General features: G+C 37.9%; 1 protein-coding gene across 1 annotated transcript; it reads left to right on the forward strand.

Moving 5' to 3' along the window:
* The first annotated feature begins 55 nt into the window (after window positions 1-55).
* On the forward strand, window positions 56-23,611 carry LOC139149016 (egl nine homolog 1-like). The gene is made up of 7 exons (XM_070720507.1): window positions 56-718; window positions 2,120-2,239; window positions 3,750-3,889; window positions 10,145-10,215; window positions 15,587-15,762; window positions 18,870-19,021; window positions 19,711-23,611. Exons 1-6 carry the CDS (start codon window positions 74-76, stop codon window positions 19,008-19,010), a joined length of 1,293 nt encoding a protein of 430 aa, XP_070576608.1. The 5' UTR covers window positions 56-73; the 3' UTR covers window positions 19,011-19,021; window positions 19,711-23,611.
* Window positions 23,612-24,136: the final 525 nt, after the last annotated feature.

The raw sequence follows: 24,136 nt of genomic DNA on the forward strand, positions 1-24,136 counted from the left end.
TAACGTTCAAATACACGATTCGTTTTTTCTGTGTTTACTGAGTCCGACTACGGGGGCGTACTTCATATTCAAAATGGCTGACGCTGAAACTGTTGAAGAAACATTGACATGTGAGGTTTGTGGTGAGACTGACAATTTGAAACGATGTGCTCGATGCCTGAAAGTGCTCTACTGTTGCAGAGAACACCAGAAGCAAGATTGGAAAAATCACAAGAAAGCTTGTGCTTCAAAAACAGTCGAAGAAGTCATTTATCCTGTGCACCTGCAGAAAGGTGCACAGTTGGACCTGCATCGCTCTGAACTTTTTAAGGATGAAAGTTTCGATTCGAACCCGCTGAAACTTAGAAAGTTTCCAAGACTTAAAAACAATTCATCATATTCTATCGCTGAACATGCAACCACTGAGTTGTATGACAAAGGCTATTGTGTTATCGACGATTTCTTTCCGGATGATATTCCGGACAGACTTTTCAAGGAGGTGGTCAAATTGGAAGCCTCTGGTGTATTCAAGCATGGCCAACTAAGTGGCGGCAAGACCGGTGGTGACAACACCAAGAAAGTCACAGAAGCAACGCTTCGAGGTGACAGCATCACCTGGCTAGTTGGAACGGAAAAGGGCTACCCTACTTTGAAAAACTTTATGGAAACGGCAGACGAAATTTTGTACAACTTCAACAAGTTTTCACTGGGCGATTTTCTCATAGATGGACGCAGCAAGGTATTGGCTGAATTGAGTTTGAGTTTTGTGTTCACGTCAGGATTACCTTGTTAAAGTGTAATTTCAATTCGTTTACATTTCAATTGACAGTAGAAAATAATTTCAAAGATGTCATGCTTTACCAAGTAATCGTCAAATTCAAATGATTTGTGTCTGTTTAATTTGTAGGTTCATGTGTTACTGACATATGTCACACGCCTAAGTTATAGAGTTCATATAATTTGTTTAAAACGTTCTTCTGGAATCTGTGCGTGAGTTTAGCAGAATCATTGACAGTTTTCAATTTGAGTGCCCACCTTGCGACACTTTCAAAAGCATCCAAATCCTTTTTACATGTGCAAGTATTATGTGCCGAAGTTTCATTCTCATTATTGTTTCAAAGGTGATTAAATTTAATTTGTCTGTGAAAATTCAGTGCCATTGAACATGTCATTGCATGACTAGCATGTCATGTCAAGATGTGTCATGATGCCAAAAAGAATCACAAAATCCTCAATTTTGCCTTTTTCTGGCAGTAAATAATAGTGAACCCTTGCCTTTAACCAAATGCCTAGTCAAATGTTAGGACCATGAATACCAAATGAAAACCTGAAAAAATACATTAAATAGGTCAACATTATTGCTTTAATATAATTTTGATATTCAGAAGGAATCACCCGTACATTAATAGGAAAGTCTTAGGATTTCAAAAATATCATTGTGTATAATCCAGTACACAATATAAGGAAACATATTTTTGATTTCATTTGCATAAAGTTGTTTGTATAAGTTATCAAAATGCTATTGCTAAAGTGATCAATTCTCTTTATTCCCATCACTATAAATCTGAATTCCGAATAGTAGAATTTCATGCTGAGTGACTGTCTCAAACTTGCAATAAAGAACATACATCACCAGTTTTCCTCCAAGTTAAAGGATGATCATCAATTGAGTATATGAAAGATGCACGTTTCATGCAAAACAGTTAGTATGCTGTGGTGTAGACCACCAATATTTCACTTTGCAAAAAACGATATCAGATGAAATGCCTAGATAGATATTTTCTGTACGTGTTAAATGCTGGTGTCAAAAAGCTTATATTTTACCAATAAAAATTGCAAACGATGGATTGCATCGTTGCATCCAGCAAACTACAACAAACATCTATTAATAAAAATAATGAACAGCATCAGATAAGAGAATGACATTCAATGGTGGACACTGACATACATAGTGTCAGTCTTTTAACACACACACTGCCTAATGGTATGAAGAGCTGGATTGCCCAACATTTTCATAAACAATAAGCAAGACAAGTGTCACTGTGGTCAAAACCTGCAGTCATATTGACTCTGAGGAGAAACCGCTGATGAGCTCCATTGTTTCTAGTAAGAGACTATTATATGATGTGATTATTTGCAGGCAATGGTTGCATGTTACCCAGGAGAGGGGACTGGATATATTCGTCATGTTGACAACCCAAACAAAGATGGCAGATGTGTGACTTGCATATACTATCTGAATAAAGACTGGGATGTCAAGGTATTGTACAAAGCAAACACATTTGTTAAGATCACATTGACTTCTAGACTGAAACATATGTTGCTTGAAGACACACTCACGATGTTCCCCCTTTAGGTGACTATGGAGAGCGCCCTCTAGCCTATTTAGTCTGATCATAAACAGTAAAAGCGCTTCTACTGTTTACATTGGACTCCCCGCAGTCCTCAGTTGCTCTCGAAATGTGAGAGTTTAATATTTACCTTTTTTGCAATTTGCATCCTTAACAAAGTAAAACAAATTTGATGACAAAGCTAAACAAGTTACATTTGGCTTTGTGCTTCTTTGTCCATTCTGCAAGTGCATCTGATGAAGGAGACTGTTGTCTTTGAAAGCTCATGCTACAGTAAAACAGTGATCAATAGGGTACTTCCCTATACAGTATTGGTAGGGCCAAGAAAAATAAAAAAGTTTGTTTCTCACCCTCACACACATCAATTCAGACCCAACGCGTCAACCTTTTTTCTGTTCATGAGGAAATAAAATGAGAAGAAAATAAGCGCAAAAATACACAACGATAACACAGTGCTGTATAAAACATAACTGTAAACAAAATAACTGACACTAACATTCCATTCAGAATTGTACATGTATGTCACTGTTATATTACCCTGTCAAAACTGCATTGCCGCACTAAAAGTCAAACCCCAGAACTGTTGCTTACAAAAATACAAAAAACAACACTGCTGTGCATTTATCTCTTCGTGCATTCCTATGTTGTTTTCATGTTTTTTTGCGCATTCTTGTTGGTTGAAGAATTAAAAAAAAATTGAGTGGAAAAAAACATGTCACCGCATCATTTTTGCAATATGTCTAGGATGAGAAACAAACTTTTAATTTTTCTTTGTCTAACAACTGAACAAAGCAAGACTACAAACTGGACAGGCTTTACCAGTCAGGTTAGCTACTTGATATTTGTCCAGAATCAAGTAAAAATGGTGCCACAGTGCCAGTGAGGGGCTGTGAGAGAGTCAAATATTACATGCATCCATTCAGTAAAGCTATGCTAGCAGGTTCCTGTGAAAATGAGAAAAGAAAAATAATTGTTGATTTGAGCAATCTGTGCAGAATTGAAGAGTCAAATAGTAATGATTGATGTCATATTTAAAACTACAGTGTACTGAGTATACCAGAGTATATTTAGTATTTTGAGTTCAGCTGACTTTATCATATATGCTGTAAGTTCAAGCAAATCAATGTTCCTTCCAAATCAATTAAACAGTGAAATTTTAGAGGGACAGTAGGTACACCCACTAACTTCTGTCCAACTATTACCATGTATTATCATGCCCTCTGCTACAGGTTTCTCAGTTCTTTGAAATATTTTATGAAAGCTACAAAAGTACTCAAAGTCAGGTTGGTGTCAGTACATGCAACTTCAGACAAGACATTAACATTTCCTCACATTGTACTTGTTTGGTCATGTACTTGTTCCTTGATTGTGAACAGTTGAATTTCTGACTGTCAATAACTTTGCTATTTCCTTTTCAAGAAAACTGGTGGAGTGTTGAGAATTTTTCCAAACGGTGGCAAGGATGGATATATAGACGTCGAACCGATTATGAACAGACTTTTGTTGTTCTGGTCTGATAGGAGAAACCCACACGAAGTACAGCCAGCTTTTGCAAAAAGGTAATCCATGTACATTGCAGTCATGGTTTCTAAATCAATTAGGGACCATCTCAGATTGTCTCATAAGTTCAAAAAGTGAAATTTATTCATTTACAGGGGGAGGGGGTTTGACCTCTATTCAATCAGTGAACTTCACTTTTGCACTTTATTTTTTGCTTTCACAAGTTCTCTTTACATTGTGTGTAAAAATTAAAGCCCCAATAGCTGCAAATTTTATGCATTATTTTCATGATTTTATTTTCAAACAAAAGTTGGTTCATGTAAATGTGCTAACTGAAGGACGTGTATAGAAGTACACTGCTCACTGATTTGGACCATGCCTACACGTTTTGACAGGCTGAATAATAAACGGGTGCCGCACCCTTAAAATGGCGCCCTCATGGAAAAGTACAAAAAACAGTATTTCTTGCACATACACATCGTGATCATAAAGGAAACAAGCATGATGCCATTTACTTGAATGCACAACACATGATGGCCAACATTTGCTTTTGTAATCTTTATTTTCTGTGTCATATGACTAGTTTTTGAAAATGGCGGGAAATCCAAAATTATGTTAAAACGTTGGAATTTACATACCACTTTCGACACTTATGACAGTGTTATACACTTTTTCAGTCTCTAATGGGTCTTATTAGTCCCCACGGACACCGTACGAGGGGACTTATAGGTTTGCTTATGTGCGTGCGTGCGTGCGTGTGTCTGTCCGTCCGTTCACGCAGATATCTCAGAGGTGCCTGCAGCGATTTCATTCAAACTTGGTACAAGGATTACTCCTTATGTCATGCATATGCTTGTCAAATTGTTTTGCGATCTGACCAAATATAAATGTAACGGCCATTTTATTGAAAAAGTGGGGACTATGTCATTGACAATTACTTTTTGAAAAAGAGCTGTGTTTCTAGAGAGACTGCACTCAATTTCATGAAACTTTGTAAAGATGTTCATCACACAGAGCTCTGATAGCACACAATGACATGTGTTAGTATTGCAGCAATTAATTGCTAATTTGCGTATTTGATGAATTTTTGTAATTAGGGTGATATGTATAGAAATACTGCAGAAAATTTGATGAAAGTTGGTACAGATGTTTAGCACACAGTCTCATATAAGTTTACACAGACACTCAGTGGTGTCATGCAAATTAATTGCTAATTTGCATATTTAATGAATTTTCCTAATTAGTGGGCTATGTCCAGAACCACTGCATCAAATTTGATGAAACATGGTACAGAGAATTGCTAATTTGCATATTCAATGAATTTTCCTAATAAGTGGGCTATGTCCAGATATGCTGCATCAAATTTGATGAAACAGTACAGATGTTGATCTTTCAGTAATGTAATACTGTGAGAAGACATTAAGCAGTATCTTGTCAATCGATTGCTATTTTGCATATTTAATAAGCTTTCATAATTAGTATGATGTCTAGAAATGCTGTGTCAAATTCATGTGGTACAGATGTTGATCTACCAGTAGTGTTGTGGCATGCAAAGATATGTAGAAGTATCATGTCAATTAACTGCGGATTTGCATATTTAATGAATTTTCGTAATTAGGCTGATATGGCGAGAAATGTTCCATCAAATTTCATGATACTTGATACAGATGTTGAGCTCACATTGCTTCAACGGTGAATACAGACACTGTGCAGTGTTATGTTAATTAATATTTAATTTGCATATGTAATAAACTTTCCTAATTAGAATGATATGTCCAGAAACACTTCATCAAATTTGATGAAACTTTGTAGAGATGTTGATCTCACAGTGTTGTAATACAATTCATTGACACTTGGCGGTATCGTTTATGAAATATGGTACACGTGATAATCTGTCAGTGTTATAATAGAATGCAAAAATGTTTGGCAACATCTTGTTGATTAATTACTAATGGACGCATTTAATGACCTTTTGTAATAAGGGTGGCAGCCCACATTGGTTTTACGTTGTCACCACCATGCTACTAATTTTAAGCCACAGACCCAATTAATGAACACTGCTCTATCCTCTCTAAGGACTTATCAAAGTACCAATTAACAAGTGGGGACTGTGTCATCAATGATGACTTGTTCAAAGAAAACTCTTGGAAAACAGGAAATTTTGCAATCGGTTTATTACACATTCGCAGCTATTTTGGGCTTTGACAAAAACTGCACACTCGTACGAACAAATTTTGCTGTAACTATTTCCAACTAGTTTGTGTCATACTGATGGTGGTTAGTACTCAAATTTATCGATTACTTGACGATGTAATTTGGTCAGGGGAAACATATTCTTCAGTAGCTATAGCAGAATGCTACATTGTACTCTCAGGCAGGCATCAACATTTCGCACTTTTGAACTTTCATTTAGGGGAGGGGGTTTTGATGAAAACGAAGGAATTTCATTTCATGAACTTATGTGACAATCTGAGAGAGTCCCTTTAGCTACTCATCTGTTTTACTCAGTTGCTAATTGGTTCGTCTGTGTGCATGCATTCATGAAAAGAAAGTTAATTGCTAGCTGCCACATGGTGGCGCTCAACATGGGTCATGAAAAATTGATGGCTCACTACATTTGACTGTTTGTCGATAAACTTCAGTATAAACATTCACTTATTTCACATAGGGGCTGTGTTGCAACAGCATCACATTGTGCAAATTTTATCTCATTTAATCAGATTGTGGCTTAGTTGATCAAAAGTTTGGTTTTCTCATGTCAATTACTGTATGAACCGAACTTCCATGGGAACTGAATTCAGAGTGTTTGACATCAGTTCCAAAATGTGTGAAAATGTACAGAGGTGTATTTTAATATTTCCATGCCATGTCACACTGAGATTCTTTCATCTCAGAAAATGAAGGTCCACAAAATTTAAACTAAGAAGACATTCTTTTTGCATTATTTTTTGATTTTCAGGACAACAATAGATATCTTTTACATTAACCCTTATCATTCCTACGTCATATGTCACCATCAGGTCGAGGTGGTTACAACCAGTGATCCATTAACATGTCCAATATTTTGCATTTATGTAGAGACTTAGATATTTAAAGGCCCCTGAAAACAAAGATAACTGAAAACATGATTTTGACTGACTAAATCTGCTATAATACATGCAAAACACAGAGAGGTGAAAATGCACATTAATTTTGCTCAATACCACTTTTTACTGGCTTAGCAGTGACAAGCCTCACAGGATATAGGTTAAAATGTGGTAAATCACTACGTCCTTGCCAGTTGTGGCTGGATGCCTGACTCACAGCGCCACCACACTGTGCAGCGTGTATTGAGGTTCATTCAGTGCAAGGAAATTACATACCGTACTCGTCCGAGTATAAGCCCCTGCTCGTGTATAAGCCCCCCTACTGATTTTAGAGGATTTTAGAAAATGCATTACATCCGTGTATAAGCCCCTACCCTAGTGTAACTCAAATACAGAAAGGTTAGGAGAGTATATTTGGTCATTTAACTTGGTAAAATTTATTTTAGATAATAAAGAAACCATTAAAAGATGTTAAAACAATGGGAAACTGGAGTTCCCTTGACAATATCGTAAGGAAAATGACACGTTTTTCCAGCATTATCTTGATTCTTTGACCCTACTCACCCCTGTCGCCTAAATAGAATAGTCTCACTCACGTCCGCCATTGTTTATTTTTCATTCACGGCCACGATGTTTTCATGCTTGAAACATGCAGTTTCTTTTGTTTGAAGCAATTATCCTTTCATTTGTGAAGACTTTTCCTGGTGACTATTACAATTTTCACTGCTATGTTGTTGTTTTCACAAGATGTAGACAGTTTGATATTGGAATATTGAGTTGCCTTTCCGTGTGGGCAATGCATGCCTGTGAAGCTGTTCACATTACTGTTGATCAGCAGCATACACAGACGTCTTTGTTTCAAGTTTGGGGGGTTTTTTGACGCTGAAATTTCACCAAAATGTCACTTCTGTATTCAGAGACTGTACAATCAATTTCTTTGGATGTGTAAGTCGATTTTGAAAGCGATAGAAAGATCGAGTGGTGTTGAAAAAAAATCGTGCATAAAATTAGCATAAATTAAGCGTCCATGCCAGATAACATGGGGTTGCTCGAGTATAAGCCCCTCCCCTAGTTTTACCGCTGTTTAGTGTTGCCGAACCGGGGGCTTATACTCGGACGAGTACGGTAAAGGTCACAAGGTCAAACGTTTCACCTGTGGTCTCCTTGACTGTAAACAACAAAATGCCTGTAGTATGTACGCTGGCAAAACAGCCAGATGTCTGTAATGTCTGCACTGGCAAAACAAACTAGGTTTACTTATTTCTAATCACATGTATACATACATATCTTACTGTACATTTACAAATGTCACAGCTGTCTGATCTTTGTTACTTTACTGATTGTATTTGCTCTCAAGTAACGTGTCTTTACATTAAAAATATCTCATAATGAATTTTTCACTCATATTTGTCATTCCTCTGTTGCTGCCCTGATGTGTAAGGAAAAAAAGCAAAATAAAATTAGATGAAAGAATACTATTAGTATTGCTACAGCTGTGTTGGCATGTCCCTGTCACATTTGAGTAGACTTGAAATTCTTGTTGAAAGTATTACCTCTCCAGCCCACAGTTTGTCGTGGTCGGTCAGTTACCTACTATGATTTATATTATCAGAAGTCTGTTACTTTTGAAAGCTAATGTTTCAGGTCTTGATTATCTCCTATCAGCCAAGACTGCCGTAGGTTGCATTGCATAGTCTTCACTGCAAGTATGTAAATTAAGTCTCTCATTTCACATCTACTGGAGCAGCAAACTACACAGCCAACTCTCTGTCAAACCTTGACAAAGACAAATGATGTTTTGGTCAATTTAAATTAAAAATTATTGAGTATGTCAAAACAAAACCTCTGCTATTTATATCTATGTTAACTAAATGAGAAAAAATTCTTGTACATTATGCTAGTGTACAGCCATAGACCCTACAGAGAGTGTTTCCTGTAGGGTCAGTCAAAATAAAGTACACTGTAGTATATTCTGTCTATCGCTTCCTTGAATTTTACAGGTACTGCTACATGCCAGCCATGGTAACTCTACCTGAGTTGTGCTGCAGTTTAAAAAGTACTTGTCAAAGATGCTGTCAAACAAATGCTAACAGAATCTAATCTTGTAGTGTGCTTCGTGAAAAGTCGGCTCATTTCTTGGGTAAAACTAGAAATGCAAATCAGCTTGGTGTGTGAACTGTAGTTCAGTTTAGGTACAGCATTCATGATTGGGTTGTAATGAACGGAATAATGCAAGGTTGGGTGAAGTAAGATCGATGAAGACAGCGCCATCTCCCTTGGGTGGTAATGTGGACAGTCTTGTTGTACCGAGATATTTGTATAGACTACAGTTTGTGTGTTTTTCCATTGAGCTGGAAATTGTGGTATACAGATAGTCTTTGCTCATCAGGCAAGTACTAGGTATCAAATTTCATTCTAATCACCTCATAAAGAGGAATACCTTTACCGCAATAGAAATAGTGATTTGCATACAGATAACGTCTCTGCTGTTTCTTTGTTTTGGAATACCCTGTGTGACTTGTAAGGCAGTGTGACTGGGGCACTTATGAAGATGAATAGCATCTGACATCAATTTTCATGAAAAGTGATGATTTTCTTCATTTGAAAATAGATTGCTTGTCAAGAAAATAAGATAAAATGTGGGATAACTGAAAAAGGACGAATTAATTACCAGGAAATTTTGTGTTTTAAGTTTTGGAGCAACTTGATGATGTCAGCTTCAGAAAGTGAGTGACTCAAAACATAAAATGACATTTCTGTGGTTCTCCATGTATTTCATCTATTTGTTTATTTTCTTCATAAATGAATATGAGAAAAGAGTTATTGATTTTCTTGCATGTTAGAGAAATCTGGTAAGTCATAGGTATGACACAAGATACAGAGAGGGCAAAAGTGTATTCAAACAGAGGTATGACAAGGGTACTTAGATGGCAAAAATCTGGTAAGTCTGATGTATGTCACAGAGTACTGAATAGGCACTCTGATCATTTCTGAAACATGAAACTTTGATTTTTTTCATGCAAAACAGACAGGTGTAGATGCGTTAGATCGGCATCATGCACTCACAGGAAATGACTCCTCTCCGATGACAACAGGTAAATTGTGTTGCACTTCCATCTGTCCGATGTTTAGCAGTACGATGACATCATCAGGAAATCATCATTTACATTTTTAATGAAGACTAACCACAAATCTTACAAATGGATATCTCTCCTGTATTTGTAACAGGTATGCCATCACTGTTTGGTATTTTGATAGCGTGGAAAGACAACAAGCTAAAAAGGAAAGCCTCAAAGAGGGTAGGTTCACCTCATACATTTTCTGTTTAGGGTATAGTTTTGTCCTCCGTTGTTTCACCGTACCCATCACATACACAACGTAATCTCTTTGATATGTTCTGTAGCTTTAATGGTAGATAATTGAAGTCATGGGCAAACTATTTTTTTCTGAGGTCTGGGTACTACATAAATGGTTTGGGAACACTCTGTACCGTTTCTGTTGTCTCCTAATGTTGATATTCAAAAGGGAACCCCAGTACCATGACAGAGAAACCCCAGTACCATGATAGAGAAACCCCAGTACCACGACAGGGCAACCCCACTACCATGACAGGGGAACCCCAGTATCATGACAGAGAAACCCCAGTACCATGACAGGGCAACCCCAGTACCATGACAGGGCAACCCCAGTACCATGACAGGGGAACCCCAGTACCATGACAGAGGAACCCCAGTACCATGACAGGGCAACCCCAGTACCATGCCAGGGGAACCCCAGTACCATGACAGGGAACCCCAGTACCATGACAGGGCAACCCCAGTACCATGACAGGGCAACCCCAGTACCATGACAGGGCAACCCCAGTACCATGACAGAGGAACCCCAGTACCATGACAGGGCAACCCCAGTACCATGACAGAGCAACCCCAGTACCATGACAGGGCAACCCCAGTACCATGACAGGGCAACCCCAGTACCATGACAGGGCAACCCCAGTACCATGACAGGGCAACCCCAGTACCATGACAGGGGAACCCCAGTACCATGACAGGGGAACCCCAGTACCATGACAGGGGAACCCCAGTACCATGACAGAGAAACCCCAGTACCATGACAGGGCAACCCCAGTACCATGACAGGGCAACCCCAGTACCATGACAGGGCAACCCCAGTACCATGACAGGGCAACCCCAGTACCATGACAGGGCAACCCCAGTACCATGACAGAGCAACCCCAGTACCATGACAGGGCAACCCCAGTACCATGACAGGGCAACCCCAGTACCATGACAGGGCAACCCCAGTACCATGACAGGGCAACCCCAGTACCATGACAGGGCAACCCCAGTACCATGACAGGGCAACCCCAGTACCATGACAGGGCAACCCCAGTACCATGACAGAGGAACCCCAGTACCATGACAGGGCAACCCCAGTACCATGACAGGGCAACCCCAGTACCATGACAGGGCAACCCCAGTACCATGACAGGGAACCCCAGTACCATGACAGGGCAACCCCAGTACCATGACAGGGCAACCCCAGTACCATGACAGGGCAACCCCAGTACCATGACAGGGCAACCCCAGTACCATGACAGGGCAACCCCACTACCATGACGGCAACCCCAGTACCATGACAGGGCAACCCCAGTACCATGACAGGGCAACCCCAGTACCATGACAGGGCAACCCCAGTACCATGACAGGGCAACCCCAGTACCATGACAGGGCAACCCCAGTACCATGACAGAGGAACCCCAGTACCATGACAGAGGAACCCCAGTACCATGACAGAGGAACCCCAGTACCATGACAGAGGAACCCCAGTACCATGACAGGGCAACCCCAGTACCATGACAGGGCAACCCCAGTACCATGACAGAGGAACCCCAGTACCATGACAGGCAACCCCAGTACCATGACAGGGAACCCCAGTACCATGACAGGGCAACCCCAGTACCATGACAGGGCAACCCCAGTACCATGACAGGGCAACCCCAGTACCATGACAGGGCAACCCCAGTACCATGACAGGGCACCCCAGTACCATGACAGGGCAACCCCAGTACCATGACAGGGCAACCCCAGTACCATGACAGGGCAACCCCAGTACCATGACAGGGCAACCCCAGTACCATGACAGGGCAACCCCAGTACCATGACAGGGCAACCCCAGTACCATGACAGGGCAACCCCAGTACCATGACAGGGCAACCCCAGTACCATGACAGAGGAACCCCAGTACCATGACAGGGCAACCCCAGTACCATGACAGGGCAACCCCAGTACCATGACAGGGCAACCCCAGTACCATGACAGGGCAACCCCACTACCATGACAGGGCAACCCCAGTACCATGACAGAGGAACCCCAGTACCATGACAGAGGAACCCCAGTACCATGACAGAGGCAACCCCAGTACCATGACAGAGAAACCCCAGTACCATGACAGGCAACCCCACTACCATGACAGAGGAACCCCTGTACCATGATAGAGGAACCCCAGTACCATGACAGGGCAACCCCAGTACCATGACAGGGCAACCCCAGTACCATGACAGGGCAACCCCACTACCATGACAGGGCAACCCCACTACCATGACAGGGCAACCCCACTACCATGACAGGGCAACCCCAGTACCATGACAGGGCAACCCCAGTACCATGACAGCAACCCCAGTACCATGACAGGGCAACCCCACTACCATGACAGGGCAACCCCACTACCATGACAGGGCAACCCCACTACCATGACAGGGCAACCCCAGTACCATGACAGGGCAACCCCAGTACCATGACAGGGCAACCCCAGTACCATGACAGGGCAACCCCAGTACCATGACAGGGCAACCCCAGTACCATGACAGGGCAACCCCACTACCATGACAGAGGAACCCCAGTACCATGACAGGGCAACCCCAGTACCATGACAGGGCAACCCCAGTACCATGACAGGGCAACCCCACTACCATGACAGAGCAACCCCACTACCATGACAGGGCAACCCCACTACCATGACAGGGCAACCCCACTACCATGACAGGGCAACCCTGGTAAAATTTACTTTAATATCCTCTCAATAAAAACACTGAATTACTTCATAATTACATGTGCTAGATGTGTAACATGCCTTGGTGGTTGGCTGTCAAGATGTGGGCCTTCAGTGAAAAAAATCTGCAGAATTATGAGCATAGAAACATTCTCATCTCAACTGTGTCTTCATCCACGATCCAAATTGTAAAATTCCAAGAGAATGCCTCTTTTAAAGATTACTACATGACCTGGGAAAGAGATATAATACTCAGGTGAATTATAGTGAATAACTGTCTTCCAATCTGATATTAGGTATTACTCTGATGTCAATCTGGATGGAACGATGCAAATAGCAATAACATCCTCTAGCCATTGTAAATACACTAATACCAATTAAACAAACTTTCTAGAGTATTATTGTTAATTTAAAGATCATTGAAGAGAACCAACAAGTATGAATATTTATCAATTCTGTTATGTTACACCGGACACTGTACTAAAGCTAAATTTATCTCAAGTGTCATTATCCTCCATTAAAATGCAAATAAACAATCAATTTATAGTGCCAAGTTTTATTGAAAAAATAATAATTTCATAAATTATGTAAGAGTAATTAGCCAGTCTTCATTATTCTACTGCCATTTAACAAGTATTTTTAATAATAAATCCGCTAGGGTACTTAATCCATTATACCTATGAGACAGATCAGGTATGTTAGTATTGCTCCTTTGGGTGTCATTAACCATTCATTCTCACACTATCATCAGCTTTAGTGAGCTCTTTCAAAATTCATGTACTCCAATACACCAAATGATTGCAATATGTCATGGTCTTTGGTCACCCAGAAATGAAATTCTGTCTCCATGCAAACTACCATTGTTACAATTGTGCAGCATTATCATGTTTTAAGTGTACACACAAGACTAATAACATGGTGGGGTTCATGCGTGCTACACGCTTTCTCCTACAGAAACTTAGGAGGGCAAAATAACCCACAAACAACTTCTGTCCAAACGCAGTTTTTGGAGGCAGACTTGTGATTTTCCGGTATTATTGCGTCAATCTTGTGAATGGCTGAAAACAAGACTTTGTCACTAAATCTGCAGAATTTTGTATAATTTTGACTACAGAAGTTATTACAGAGACAAAAGTTTGTTAACAATCCAGATGTGTGATTTTGTAGAGATGCAAAATCAACTGAAAAGGCTCTGAGTGAAAGACCTACTTGCACAAACAATATTCTAAAACTCCTCTTTAAGATACAGCTTTCACATAACTTGATGAGTTGAATAGGAACATCTCCAGTCTTTTAATAATGGACATTGCCTGATATTTGGAGTGCTTTTAATGATATCGAAGATGAATTTTATTACAAATTTGACAATACAATGTTTTCTGATTCATCACTGCTGCAAAAACTAAATCATTAAAAATAGAATTTTTAATTTTCTTGCCAAGGTCACTGAAAAAAAAACAACTTATATCTGTTTCAGTCGTTTTTTTCACGTGAACAATATTCACTTTGAGTAATTCTCCTATAGAATACAAGACTCATATGAATAATGTATTTGAATTGACACAATATTGGGTGTAAATGCTTTCATCCGGTAAGTATTCAAAGGATGCCGAACCTCTTGGTGGTGATCAAAATTTCTGCACAAGCAAATTCAGTTGCCCATGGATGGCTTTACGGCCGTACAAATGAATACAATGATGTACTTCAGTTATTTTCCCAAGAAGTTTTAGATGATATCCCAGTGGACTGATGTGATAAAAAGTCAAAAGAAAAGGAACCTATTCACAAGACTCCAAAAATATGAAAATTTTATCAGCTTATATTTTTAATTAAGGTTTCATGTAAAAAACCAAAATAACTTAGCATGGAATTCTGGAATGTACTAGAACAGCCCTGGTATATGCTGTATTGCTAATCTCCGGTCTGGTAGACTTTGAAATTTGACGCCTTACTATGAAATGTTTAAATCAGAGAAATATTAAAGACATCAACCTGTTATGGCAGAATACACTCTGTGAATCATTAAGTTACAAGCAAATATTTTGAAACTTCATGTCCTTTTTGTGTCCATGGGAAATTGCTAGTTTATACTTTGGTAATATCAGGTTCAAAGGTGAGGGCAAACCTACAATATTGTGTTTCTGAATCTGAAAATGATGCTAAATCAAAGACAATATCAGACCATCTACTCAGTAATTTGTTCAAATAGACTAATTTTGTCATTGATATTTTAGCATCCTGGACATAGCAAACACTGCTATTATGCAGCATACATACATTTTGGTTGTGATCTTGATAATTACCTGTGTTTTTGGTGTAATATGAAGTTCATTATATTTGAACATTTGGTCTGGCACCAGAAGGTTGCAGGACCACAAGTTATATTGTTGAATTTAAAAATAATTCTGATGCTGATTCTGGTGAATTTCAAAAGGTTGGTGATAGTAATTTTGTTCTCAGTTTGTCAGTCAAATCTGAATTTGATCCTTTTCTGCAGACTCTACATGTAACCTTGTAAGATCTAAATCCTAGGCAAATAGCATGTCCTTGTTGGACTACAGTTTCTGTTCTAATATTCCATATGATACCCACAGGACTTCTTTCCATCCTATTTTCCAGATGTTGCCAGGCTACAAGAACGCGTGAAGGAGATGGAATTGGTCAGAGACAGAGAGGCACGCAAGTTACAGGAACAAGAGAGGAAAAACAAAATGTTACAAACTGATAGACTGAAGAAAATTGTTAGTTCTAAACCACATTATAAAATTGACACTTATACAGAGGAGGAATTACTGGTAAGACGTATTTGATTATTTTCCACTTGCTGTGAATTCATTTTCAACTTACTCATATGTCCTTGTACTCACTGATGGCATCACTTAACACAGACCATAGCAGCCCTTTTGATATATTTGAGGTAGTTTACTTATCTTATACAAACTTTGTATGGGATTCTTGAATTCATTTTGGACTATTAAAGGGGAAGTTCACGAAGGCTGATTTTTACATATTTGCTAGCTTTTGGGTCACTTATTCCAGAAAAGCCGTTTTCGCCACCTATAACTTGGGTGATTTTTTACAAAAATTGATAAAAATAGTTGATGAAATTGCATTTTAGGGCTTCATCAACTCACTGTATTTTGAATCATGGGAAAAAAGCACCAAACTTGGCAATTTTCATCATGTGAAATGGCAGGGACCATCTTCCAATGGGTATGGCATTGTCCACTCACCCATGTTCACACCAGGCTGTGTGTATTTGCATAATAGTAAGTTGATGAAGCCCTAAAATGCAACTTCCGCCACTAGTTTTACCCGTTTTTGTAAAAAATCACGCAAGTTATATAAGTGGCGAAAACAGCTTTTCTGGAATAAGTGACCCCAAAACTAGCACATATGTAAAAATCAGCCTTGGTGAACTTCCTCTCTATGGAAAGAAATATAATATTCCTTTGAACAAAGTATAGAGTATAAAGAATAACTAACATTGTATCCAAACTTAATCCTGAATCCAGTCACACTTCATTAAAAAGCTGCCGTGCCACTATGTTAAATGAACTTCACCATTGATTCAAATGTCCAACAAAAATGAGGTTTACACATGACTGGTCTGATTTGCAACTGTTTGGATTTTCTGAAATTAACTTCCAGTGAATACATTTTACTCAATCTCAAAAATTAAACATGAACAAAGGATAAAGAGTATGCAATAAACAGTGTATGAATATCAGTCATTGGCAATTAATTATTAATTATTATGAGATGTACAATACTAATGAATAGTTTGGATCTGTGAATATTGTTGCTTCACTAGATGACAGTGGAAATCTTATTGCATTGACAAAGTACAATAGATCTTGACATTCTTGAATTTCCACCATCTAGGTGTCCTGCTGTGTAAAATAGACAAAGAGCTATGTTTGATTGAAATTTAACTAACTATAGACTTTGATAAATTAGGATTATAATTAACAATTTCCAAATGCAAATAAAGCAGAAACATTGATGTAAGAGATAAAGTTATTGCATTATTTATAAATTCTCACATGTCTGCGTTTACAAAAAGATTAATTACTCTATTTCATCCAAAACAACTTTAGGTCAAAGTACATGGTGTGTTAATTATATTTAATAATAGTACAAAAAAGTTTGTGAACTTAGAACTAAGGTCATAGGTCAAAGGTTAAGGTAAAAAGTCTGTTAACATGTTGAAATAAGTCCAGCTGTTGTTGACTCCCTTTGATGGCTTTATTGATATAACAAAAATAATAATTTTGGCTTGATATCATTAAATATTTAAAGATTTTTTTCTGAAGAGATGTTGATTGGCACTAGAGAAGTGACAAAATCCCATTAACTTTAATTTTGTGGCGCAGACTTTTCCTAATGACCGGCTGAAGGACACTATTACTGCCATAGCAACCAGTCTGGCTTTGCACACAGCTGTTGTCTGGCTTGACCATTGTTTTTGAGTTTTAGTAGCTGTGATTAATTTAAAGAAAACATGTTGTCCATGGGAGAGATTTTTAAGAGAATAACTTCTTGATACTTTCAATGAATCGGTCGTCCAAAACTACAACAACCAAATCCTCACCCAATCAAATCAAGTTGTAAAAAAGAAATTCTGCAGCGCTTTGACAATTAAACAATATAGATTTCTTGAGATAGGGCATGTCTTTAATTATTTAATAAAATACTTGTCCATTCATCGTTCATAAGAAAATGGAACTTACCTATATCTCTTGATGAAATTATCACTGTGCAGTTTACATAATAATACTATGATGGTTTGATCATTTCCACTTCCAATGTTTTCATTTCACTGTATTTGTTGTAATCTTATTTTCTTTTTCCCCATGCCTTTTACATCGCTTCAACTCTTTAGCGCTGGTTTCACTGTCGTCTCTCTGCTGTTTATTCATACCCTATTTCAATAGCACTGTCAAGTTTATTTTTCCACAGAACAAATACCAATCTGAGAATTTGACATGTTTTTTCAATTTGGACACAATTGAGCAGAACTTGCAGAGCATATATCATCTGTCTGTTTGCATTCTATGCAAGTGTAGCTAACCTTTTTACAAGCTTTGCTGTTCTTTGTCAAATATACGCATATCAAATTTCACTGTAAACATTCTGACATTTTATCATCAAAATGACATCAAAGCATTGGTGTAATTATCAATTGTACTTTAAAGACATGCTCTATCTCTGCATCACAAACGAACGTGAATCTTCTATTTCCTGTGATAAATTTTACAGAAAAGAATTACATAGTTTGTTCCCATTTCTATTAAACAATGTCATTAATGTGTTTCTTCACTGTGACATTTTGACACTTCACACTCTGGTGCTAATTAGAAAAAATAAAATAATTCATATCTCTAGTCTTCTATACATCAACGCAATGAGAACAGATGTCCCCACATTTTCACTATTTACTGATAAACAGATGGACAAACATGCATACATGCACACATGTATGTGTAAATGTACATGCATTTAAATGTGTCAAAACATACACCTGCATATACAAATACATATTAAACCAGTACATACACGATACACACAACCCAAACAGATGTAAGATTATCCTAACAGAATAGCTCCCATTGTGTGTTTCACTCACAGCTCACATTGGAGCAAAACTGCGCCAAAATCTGCATCTATATTTCATTCTTTCATGTGTTCCATTTTATTATTCTTTTTTACATGTGGAAATGACACATTCCATCCAGCAAATTAGCTTTCAAAGTGTAACATTCCTGTAACTGAACAGGCAGGTTGCTTTTATTTAAAATTTACGGGGACAATACTTGGTGTAAAGTGTGTTTTCTTGTACCGTGTTGACATCTACTGTGTTACTGTTCCTAGCAAATATTTCTCTAATATCTATTTTCAGCTGTTAGAACAGTTGATACGTGACAGCTCAGATCCCATGGCTTCTCTTGAAGAGTATGGATTTCCTGAACCTGAGAGAGAAAGTTTACTTTCTCATCTCAAGGACCGAATAGAATCCAAGAGTTTCAAATACCAGTATTAATGAGAATTTTGGTAAGCAATGGGCAGTAAATTGAAATGGTTTCTTTAATAGATTGTTGTATTTAGAAGGAAAATGAAATCAGTAGCTCAGTTTATGCACAGTCTTGGCATACCAACTGACTCCTTTCCATATCAGCGAAAATCCTAATTTCATTTTGCTGTCACTTTGTTGGCTGAGCAATTCAAGAAAGAGATGTTTAATCCTTTTCCTGCAAAGTTCATGTTTCACCATCAGGTCAAGTTGGTTAACTAATGAAGCAAAACATGTCCCATATGGTGCATTTTAACAAAGACTTGAAGATTTGAAGGTCCTTGAGGACAGAGATACTGTAAACATAATTTTTACAGACTAAAGCTGCTATAACACACCAAGCCAAGTTGGTGAAGATACGTATGGTTTTGGCTCAGTACCGCTTTTTACTGACTTGGCAGATGGGGAAGTGATACTGTCTGGCAGGGAAAGGATTATCCCTTTCATCACCATGGTTTTGCCTGGTTGTTTGCAATTAGTGAAACTCATTGCAGAGAGTTGGGATGAAGGGTCAAAGGTCATCTCAGTCTAGAAATATGCAGTGTTGCCTTTAATTATAGTGTTGCATAAATATTGCATGTGATTGCGTGACTCATTTTAATAGGTTTTAATAAATCATGCACTGTTATTTTCTGGCTCTTTCATCAGCGTTTGTTTATTATTCTTGCAGATAAGTCGTACAGATGTTGTACAGCAAGTATTGTGTCAAACACTCAACCAGAAGAACTATACATAAGTGTTTAAGTCATCAATGCCATTTATGACAAGGCAAAAGGACAGGTTTTATGCATATCTTTATTGTTACTACTGTTCCATATGCCAGTCGAACATGAATGACGTATGGTAGTTGCAGTGTAATGGTTTATTGTAATATGTAGCTTTCATTTTGTTTCTGATCGTTGTCGGTGTCTTGAAAGGGACGATAGCTATAAAGTGTGATATTTTCGAAGCACTGTTTTCATTTTGTACAACATTGGCAGTTGTTGTTGTACTAAGTACAATGATGTATTGCTTCACCATGTATGAATGGCCATACTTGCTGTTCTTGATGCGGAGATTCAAGTCTAGACAGCACATGGATAACATATACACCAGTATGCATGTAGACCACCGTACCTATTGTCTACATACTGGTCAAATCATCCAACTCCAATAAGTACAGCTAAAATGATGTTTGTTAGACAATTTCTGAAGACATCAAACTTTGCAGCTACTCTCCCTCTATAATTTACATCATGATGGGTGTGATTTGTGAGCCACTTTGATGCACCACTTGATCAGAGTGTATTCCCTTGACTCAAGATAAGGTTCACCTTGTACATGAATTAGTGTAGAGCTAACTCAAGGAAATTTCATGAAAATCCTAAATTTACTCAGAGTTTCAAAATCTTGAAAGTTAGAGGTACAATAATCGCACTTTTGTTTTTGTTACATTTGAGATTTAAATCTTTTGAGTAGATGCGTCTTTGATGTTGCAATGTCAGTAATTTTACACACTCCCTGAAACATAGTATTTTATTTTATTCTGTGTTCTGGTTATTTTTAATTCATGTTTAATAAGCATGAGTGTTATTTCAATTTTTGAAAATTATTGTTACTCTATATTTTGTGTGTACTTTTGTTGGCATGTAATGCAGTAATTATATTTTAGTTTTCTGCTCTGAGATCTTCTGTCTTGAAAGGCAGTACAACCCTGCACTGAACAAATTGCAAGCTGAAGCTAGTGAAAAGGTTACATTGTCTCCATTAAAGGTACTCAGTCTCTGCAAATTTGTATATTTCCATATATGGTAAAGTGACTGGCTTCCTTTAATCAGTATTTAGTGAAACAGGTCAAAAGAACAATTGAGAAGAAAGTAGTAACAATATCATGACTTGAAATATTTGACGTTCGATTCCCCACAAGGTGATGATTTCTGGTTAATCTGCACTTTTGGTGACTTTTCATGCCCCTCACAGTAAAACAATGGTCCGTTTGTGCAACTTAAAGGGAGGCAGTAGTTGGAACTCTGCTCAAAGGTTGCCAGAGACCCTTACGACAGATGTAAACACTGTTTGTAGGGTGCGTTGGAGATTGATGAAAGTTAAACATGTTTGTTAACAATGAATATTGCAAAATTTAAATGTTGCAGCTATGTCGACATGATGCATCTAGGTATTATGCATGAAATACATTGTTTGTAAACAAGAAAGTCACACATGCACAGTTCCGACGACACCCTCCCTTTTAATATGTCAAATGGATAATGTATTGTACAGTTCCTTGAATTGTAAAAAACAACAATGTTTAACCTAATTTAATGAATGCCTGATAGATGAATAGTAATCTTGTTATTTTTATTTTCAAAGATGTCAATCTTGGCAGCTGTGTTTTCATCAGTTGTAATTTGCTTGTCAGACAGGAAGCTATTCTTTACCATTAGAATTTGAAATAGCTGCATTCATTACTTAAGACATCAGTGTGTTCATTACATCCTGCTGTGAGCTTGCAACTCAATAATGTTCTGAAGATTGTATGTTTCATTTGAAAGTCTGAGCACTAGATTACATTCCTATCTGACAAATCTTACCAGTCTGATGGAGTTCAGTGACCCTGTGTTCAGCCATGTTATGAAAATGATCCAGACTTTTTATTTATATATTTATATTATTTTCAACAAGTAAACATTTCATGTGACACATTTCAAACATTGAACGATGAAAGGTCATTTTGTCTTGAAATCATGGAAAGGTGTCCTATGGGAGTAAAACTGCACGATTTCTTCCAGTATCTCATGTCCCAAAGACGGCAAATGGAAAATGGAAATTTTACGTAATATATTTAGAAAGAAATGTTATAGGATGTACCAAGACTGGCCTCAGTCACTTTTTTTTTTCTGAGCAGCAGTTGCTAGCTGGCCAAGATGATCAACGATCAACACGCCAGCCTAGCACTGACGCCATAGCCTGCTGAAGTTTGTTCCTTCAGTTTACTCTGTTTTGATATTTATATGACCACAGATTTGGATCAAGGTTAGATGTACCCTGGTATCAAAGGAATACTGCCAACAGTGTCTCTGAGGCTGCTTTGCTATAAATCCAGGTTTCCATTTCATTTCAACTCACAAAGATGCCAGGCATGGGTTTGTCGTCTTTTGACTGGCAGTTTACAGTGACTCATAAGGTTGTATCTGATTGGTAGTCTGCCATTATTTACAGCAACTTAGGGAGGTTGTATCTGATTGGTAGTTTGTCATTATTTACAGCAACTTAGGGAGTCTGGAACTCTATTCTCTACCTGATTGGCTATTTGGAAATGGTTCAATAAGAAGAATCAGTTTCAGCCAGCCAATGGCCTTCTGAGACGCTGCACTTTAGACCTCTTTTGATGTTTTTCACTGATTGTAGAACACGTAGGTTTTGTCAGCACAAAATCATTATGTACACTCTACCAGTACATGCATCAGATTATGGACCTTTTACACTTTAATTGCGATGTAAGTTGCCATGGTGTTTTATCCCAGGCAACCTTTCACAACCATGACTTGATCCAATCCTATTGTTTCAGTAGCGAGTGTGCAGCAGTTTACAGGGCATTTGGTGTGTATAGGTTGAGAGACAAACTGTTGCTATTTATTGAAGGACAAAGTCAATGTGGTTCAATGAACAAAGTGAAATGAACATGATTTCACTCAAGGAGACTAGCCATGTTGAAACAAGTAATTGGTATGTCTCCAATAAAGTCATCTCAAAGCAAAAGTCATACATTGGCTACATGCTTCTTTATGAAAACAGTGACATTACTAAAAATCCCTTGATTCTTACCCCTTTTCTGCTTTCAGTTGTTTTGAATAATTTTGGAATTATTCTTTCCAGTTCATGTTGATGAAAGAAGAAAGAATGGTTATCAGATCAAAATAAAAATACCATTTGTATCTGATAACATGCACCTATCAAACGGGGTAGACTGGGTTTGAATTTATATTTTCTTGTTTGTCAATTATGACATAAAGTATTGCCACATTGCTTTTGAAAATGCCCGCACTGAAAAGGTTATTGTTGCTATAATTAGTAGATTTATTCAAAGATAGAAAGTTTTGGTTACAGAATTCATTACAGAATTTCTGCTTCTGTTACACACTGCAAATCAAGAATATGAACAGTGACACGCATACCTAGCTGTTCGGGTCATTGAGTGTCGTCTTATCTCAGTTGGTTTGATTTTGCCAAATCTTGTCAATTGATCTACATGCACTTGTTGCCATTTAGATGTGTTGTTTCAAGTTAGATGTACTTGCCTGTACTTGTGCCTTAGATATGTTCAAACATTATAAATCGGTTATAAGTTCTGATAGACATCTGGGAAATATCACGCTAGTTCTCAGAAGATGAGTTTCTTGGTGAAGTTTGTGAATGTTTGATTAATTTTGTCAAATTGCTTGAAAAAATATTTTTGTTACCTTGATCAACATGTATTTAAGAGGAAATTACTAAAATGTGATATTATCGAAAATTATATTTTAAATCTGAACTTATTAAAAATCTATTTCTTGTGTTTTAACTTTTGAATTAAAAACATTCAGTTATTTCAAGGATAGTATCTTGTTTGTTGTTATTTGTTTGATAATTATGATAAATCTCTGTGCTGTGTGAATCAATGGTGAAATTCTTTATGCATTTGTAAGGTGCAAATGGAATTCTTTGGCTGTGCTGTAGAAAGGATGGTATTGTCATTTATGATGAATGACGCTTTGTTATTATTACATGGCTGTGTGTTTCGTATGTGTTTATGTCTGTAAGAAGGAGTCACAACTAGAATAGGACAGAATACAGATGTGTATTGTTGTCTGATGGATTTGGTGCTGTCAGATCTTCGTGTGTGTATTGAGAATTGTAATATTCACACATATTTCTTATTGGCAAAGACATAATTCATCATCTAATTTGACGTTGACTTGACAGGTTTACTTCTTGCTCTCTGTGTGTACAGAGTGTCAATAAAGTATATATTTATTGGTGATAAGCAATGCTATCAGGTGGTATGCCTGTTTTGTGGAGGGACCGTGTGTGGAAATGATAAACAGACCTTTGCTGAGACGCCATGATCCATGGTGATC

The sequence above is a fragment of the Ptychodera flava genome, chromosome 14 (genome assembly GCF_041260155.1).
Source record: "Ptychodera flava strain L36383 chromosome 14, AS_Pfla_20210202, whole genome shotgun sequence".
Lineage (NCBI taxonomy): Eukaryota > Metazoa > Hemichordata > Enteropneusta > Ptychoderidae > Ptychodera > Ptychodera flava.

What these genes read in the sequence shown, in the direction of transcription:
- LOC139149016 (XM_070720507.1), top strand. Translation starts at nt 74, where the DNA reads ATGGCTGACGCTGAAACTGTTGAAGAAACATTGACATGTGAGGTTTGT. An exon ending in ATAAAGACTGGGATGTCAAG is followed by an intron (nt 2,240 to 3,749) that starts GTATTGTACAAA and finishes TTCCTTTTCAAG; the next exon opens with AAAACTGGTGGAGTGTTGAG. An exon ending in AAAGGAAAGCCTCAAAGAGG is followed by an intron (nt 10,216 to 15,586) that starts GTAGGTTCACCT and finishes CCTATTTTCCAG; the next exon opens with ATGTTGCCAGGCTACAAGAA.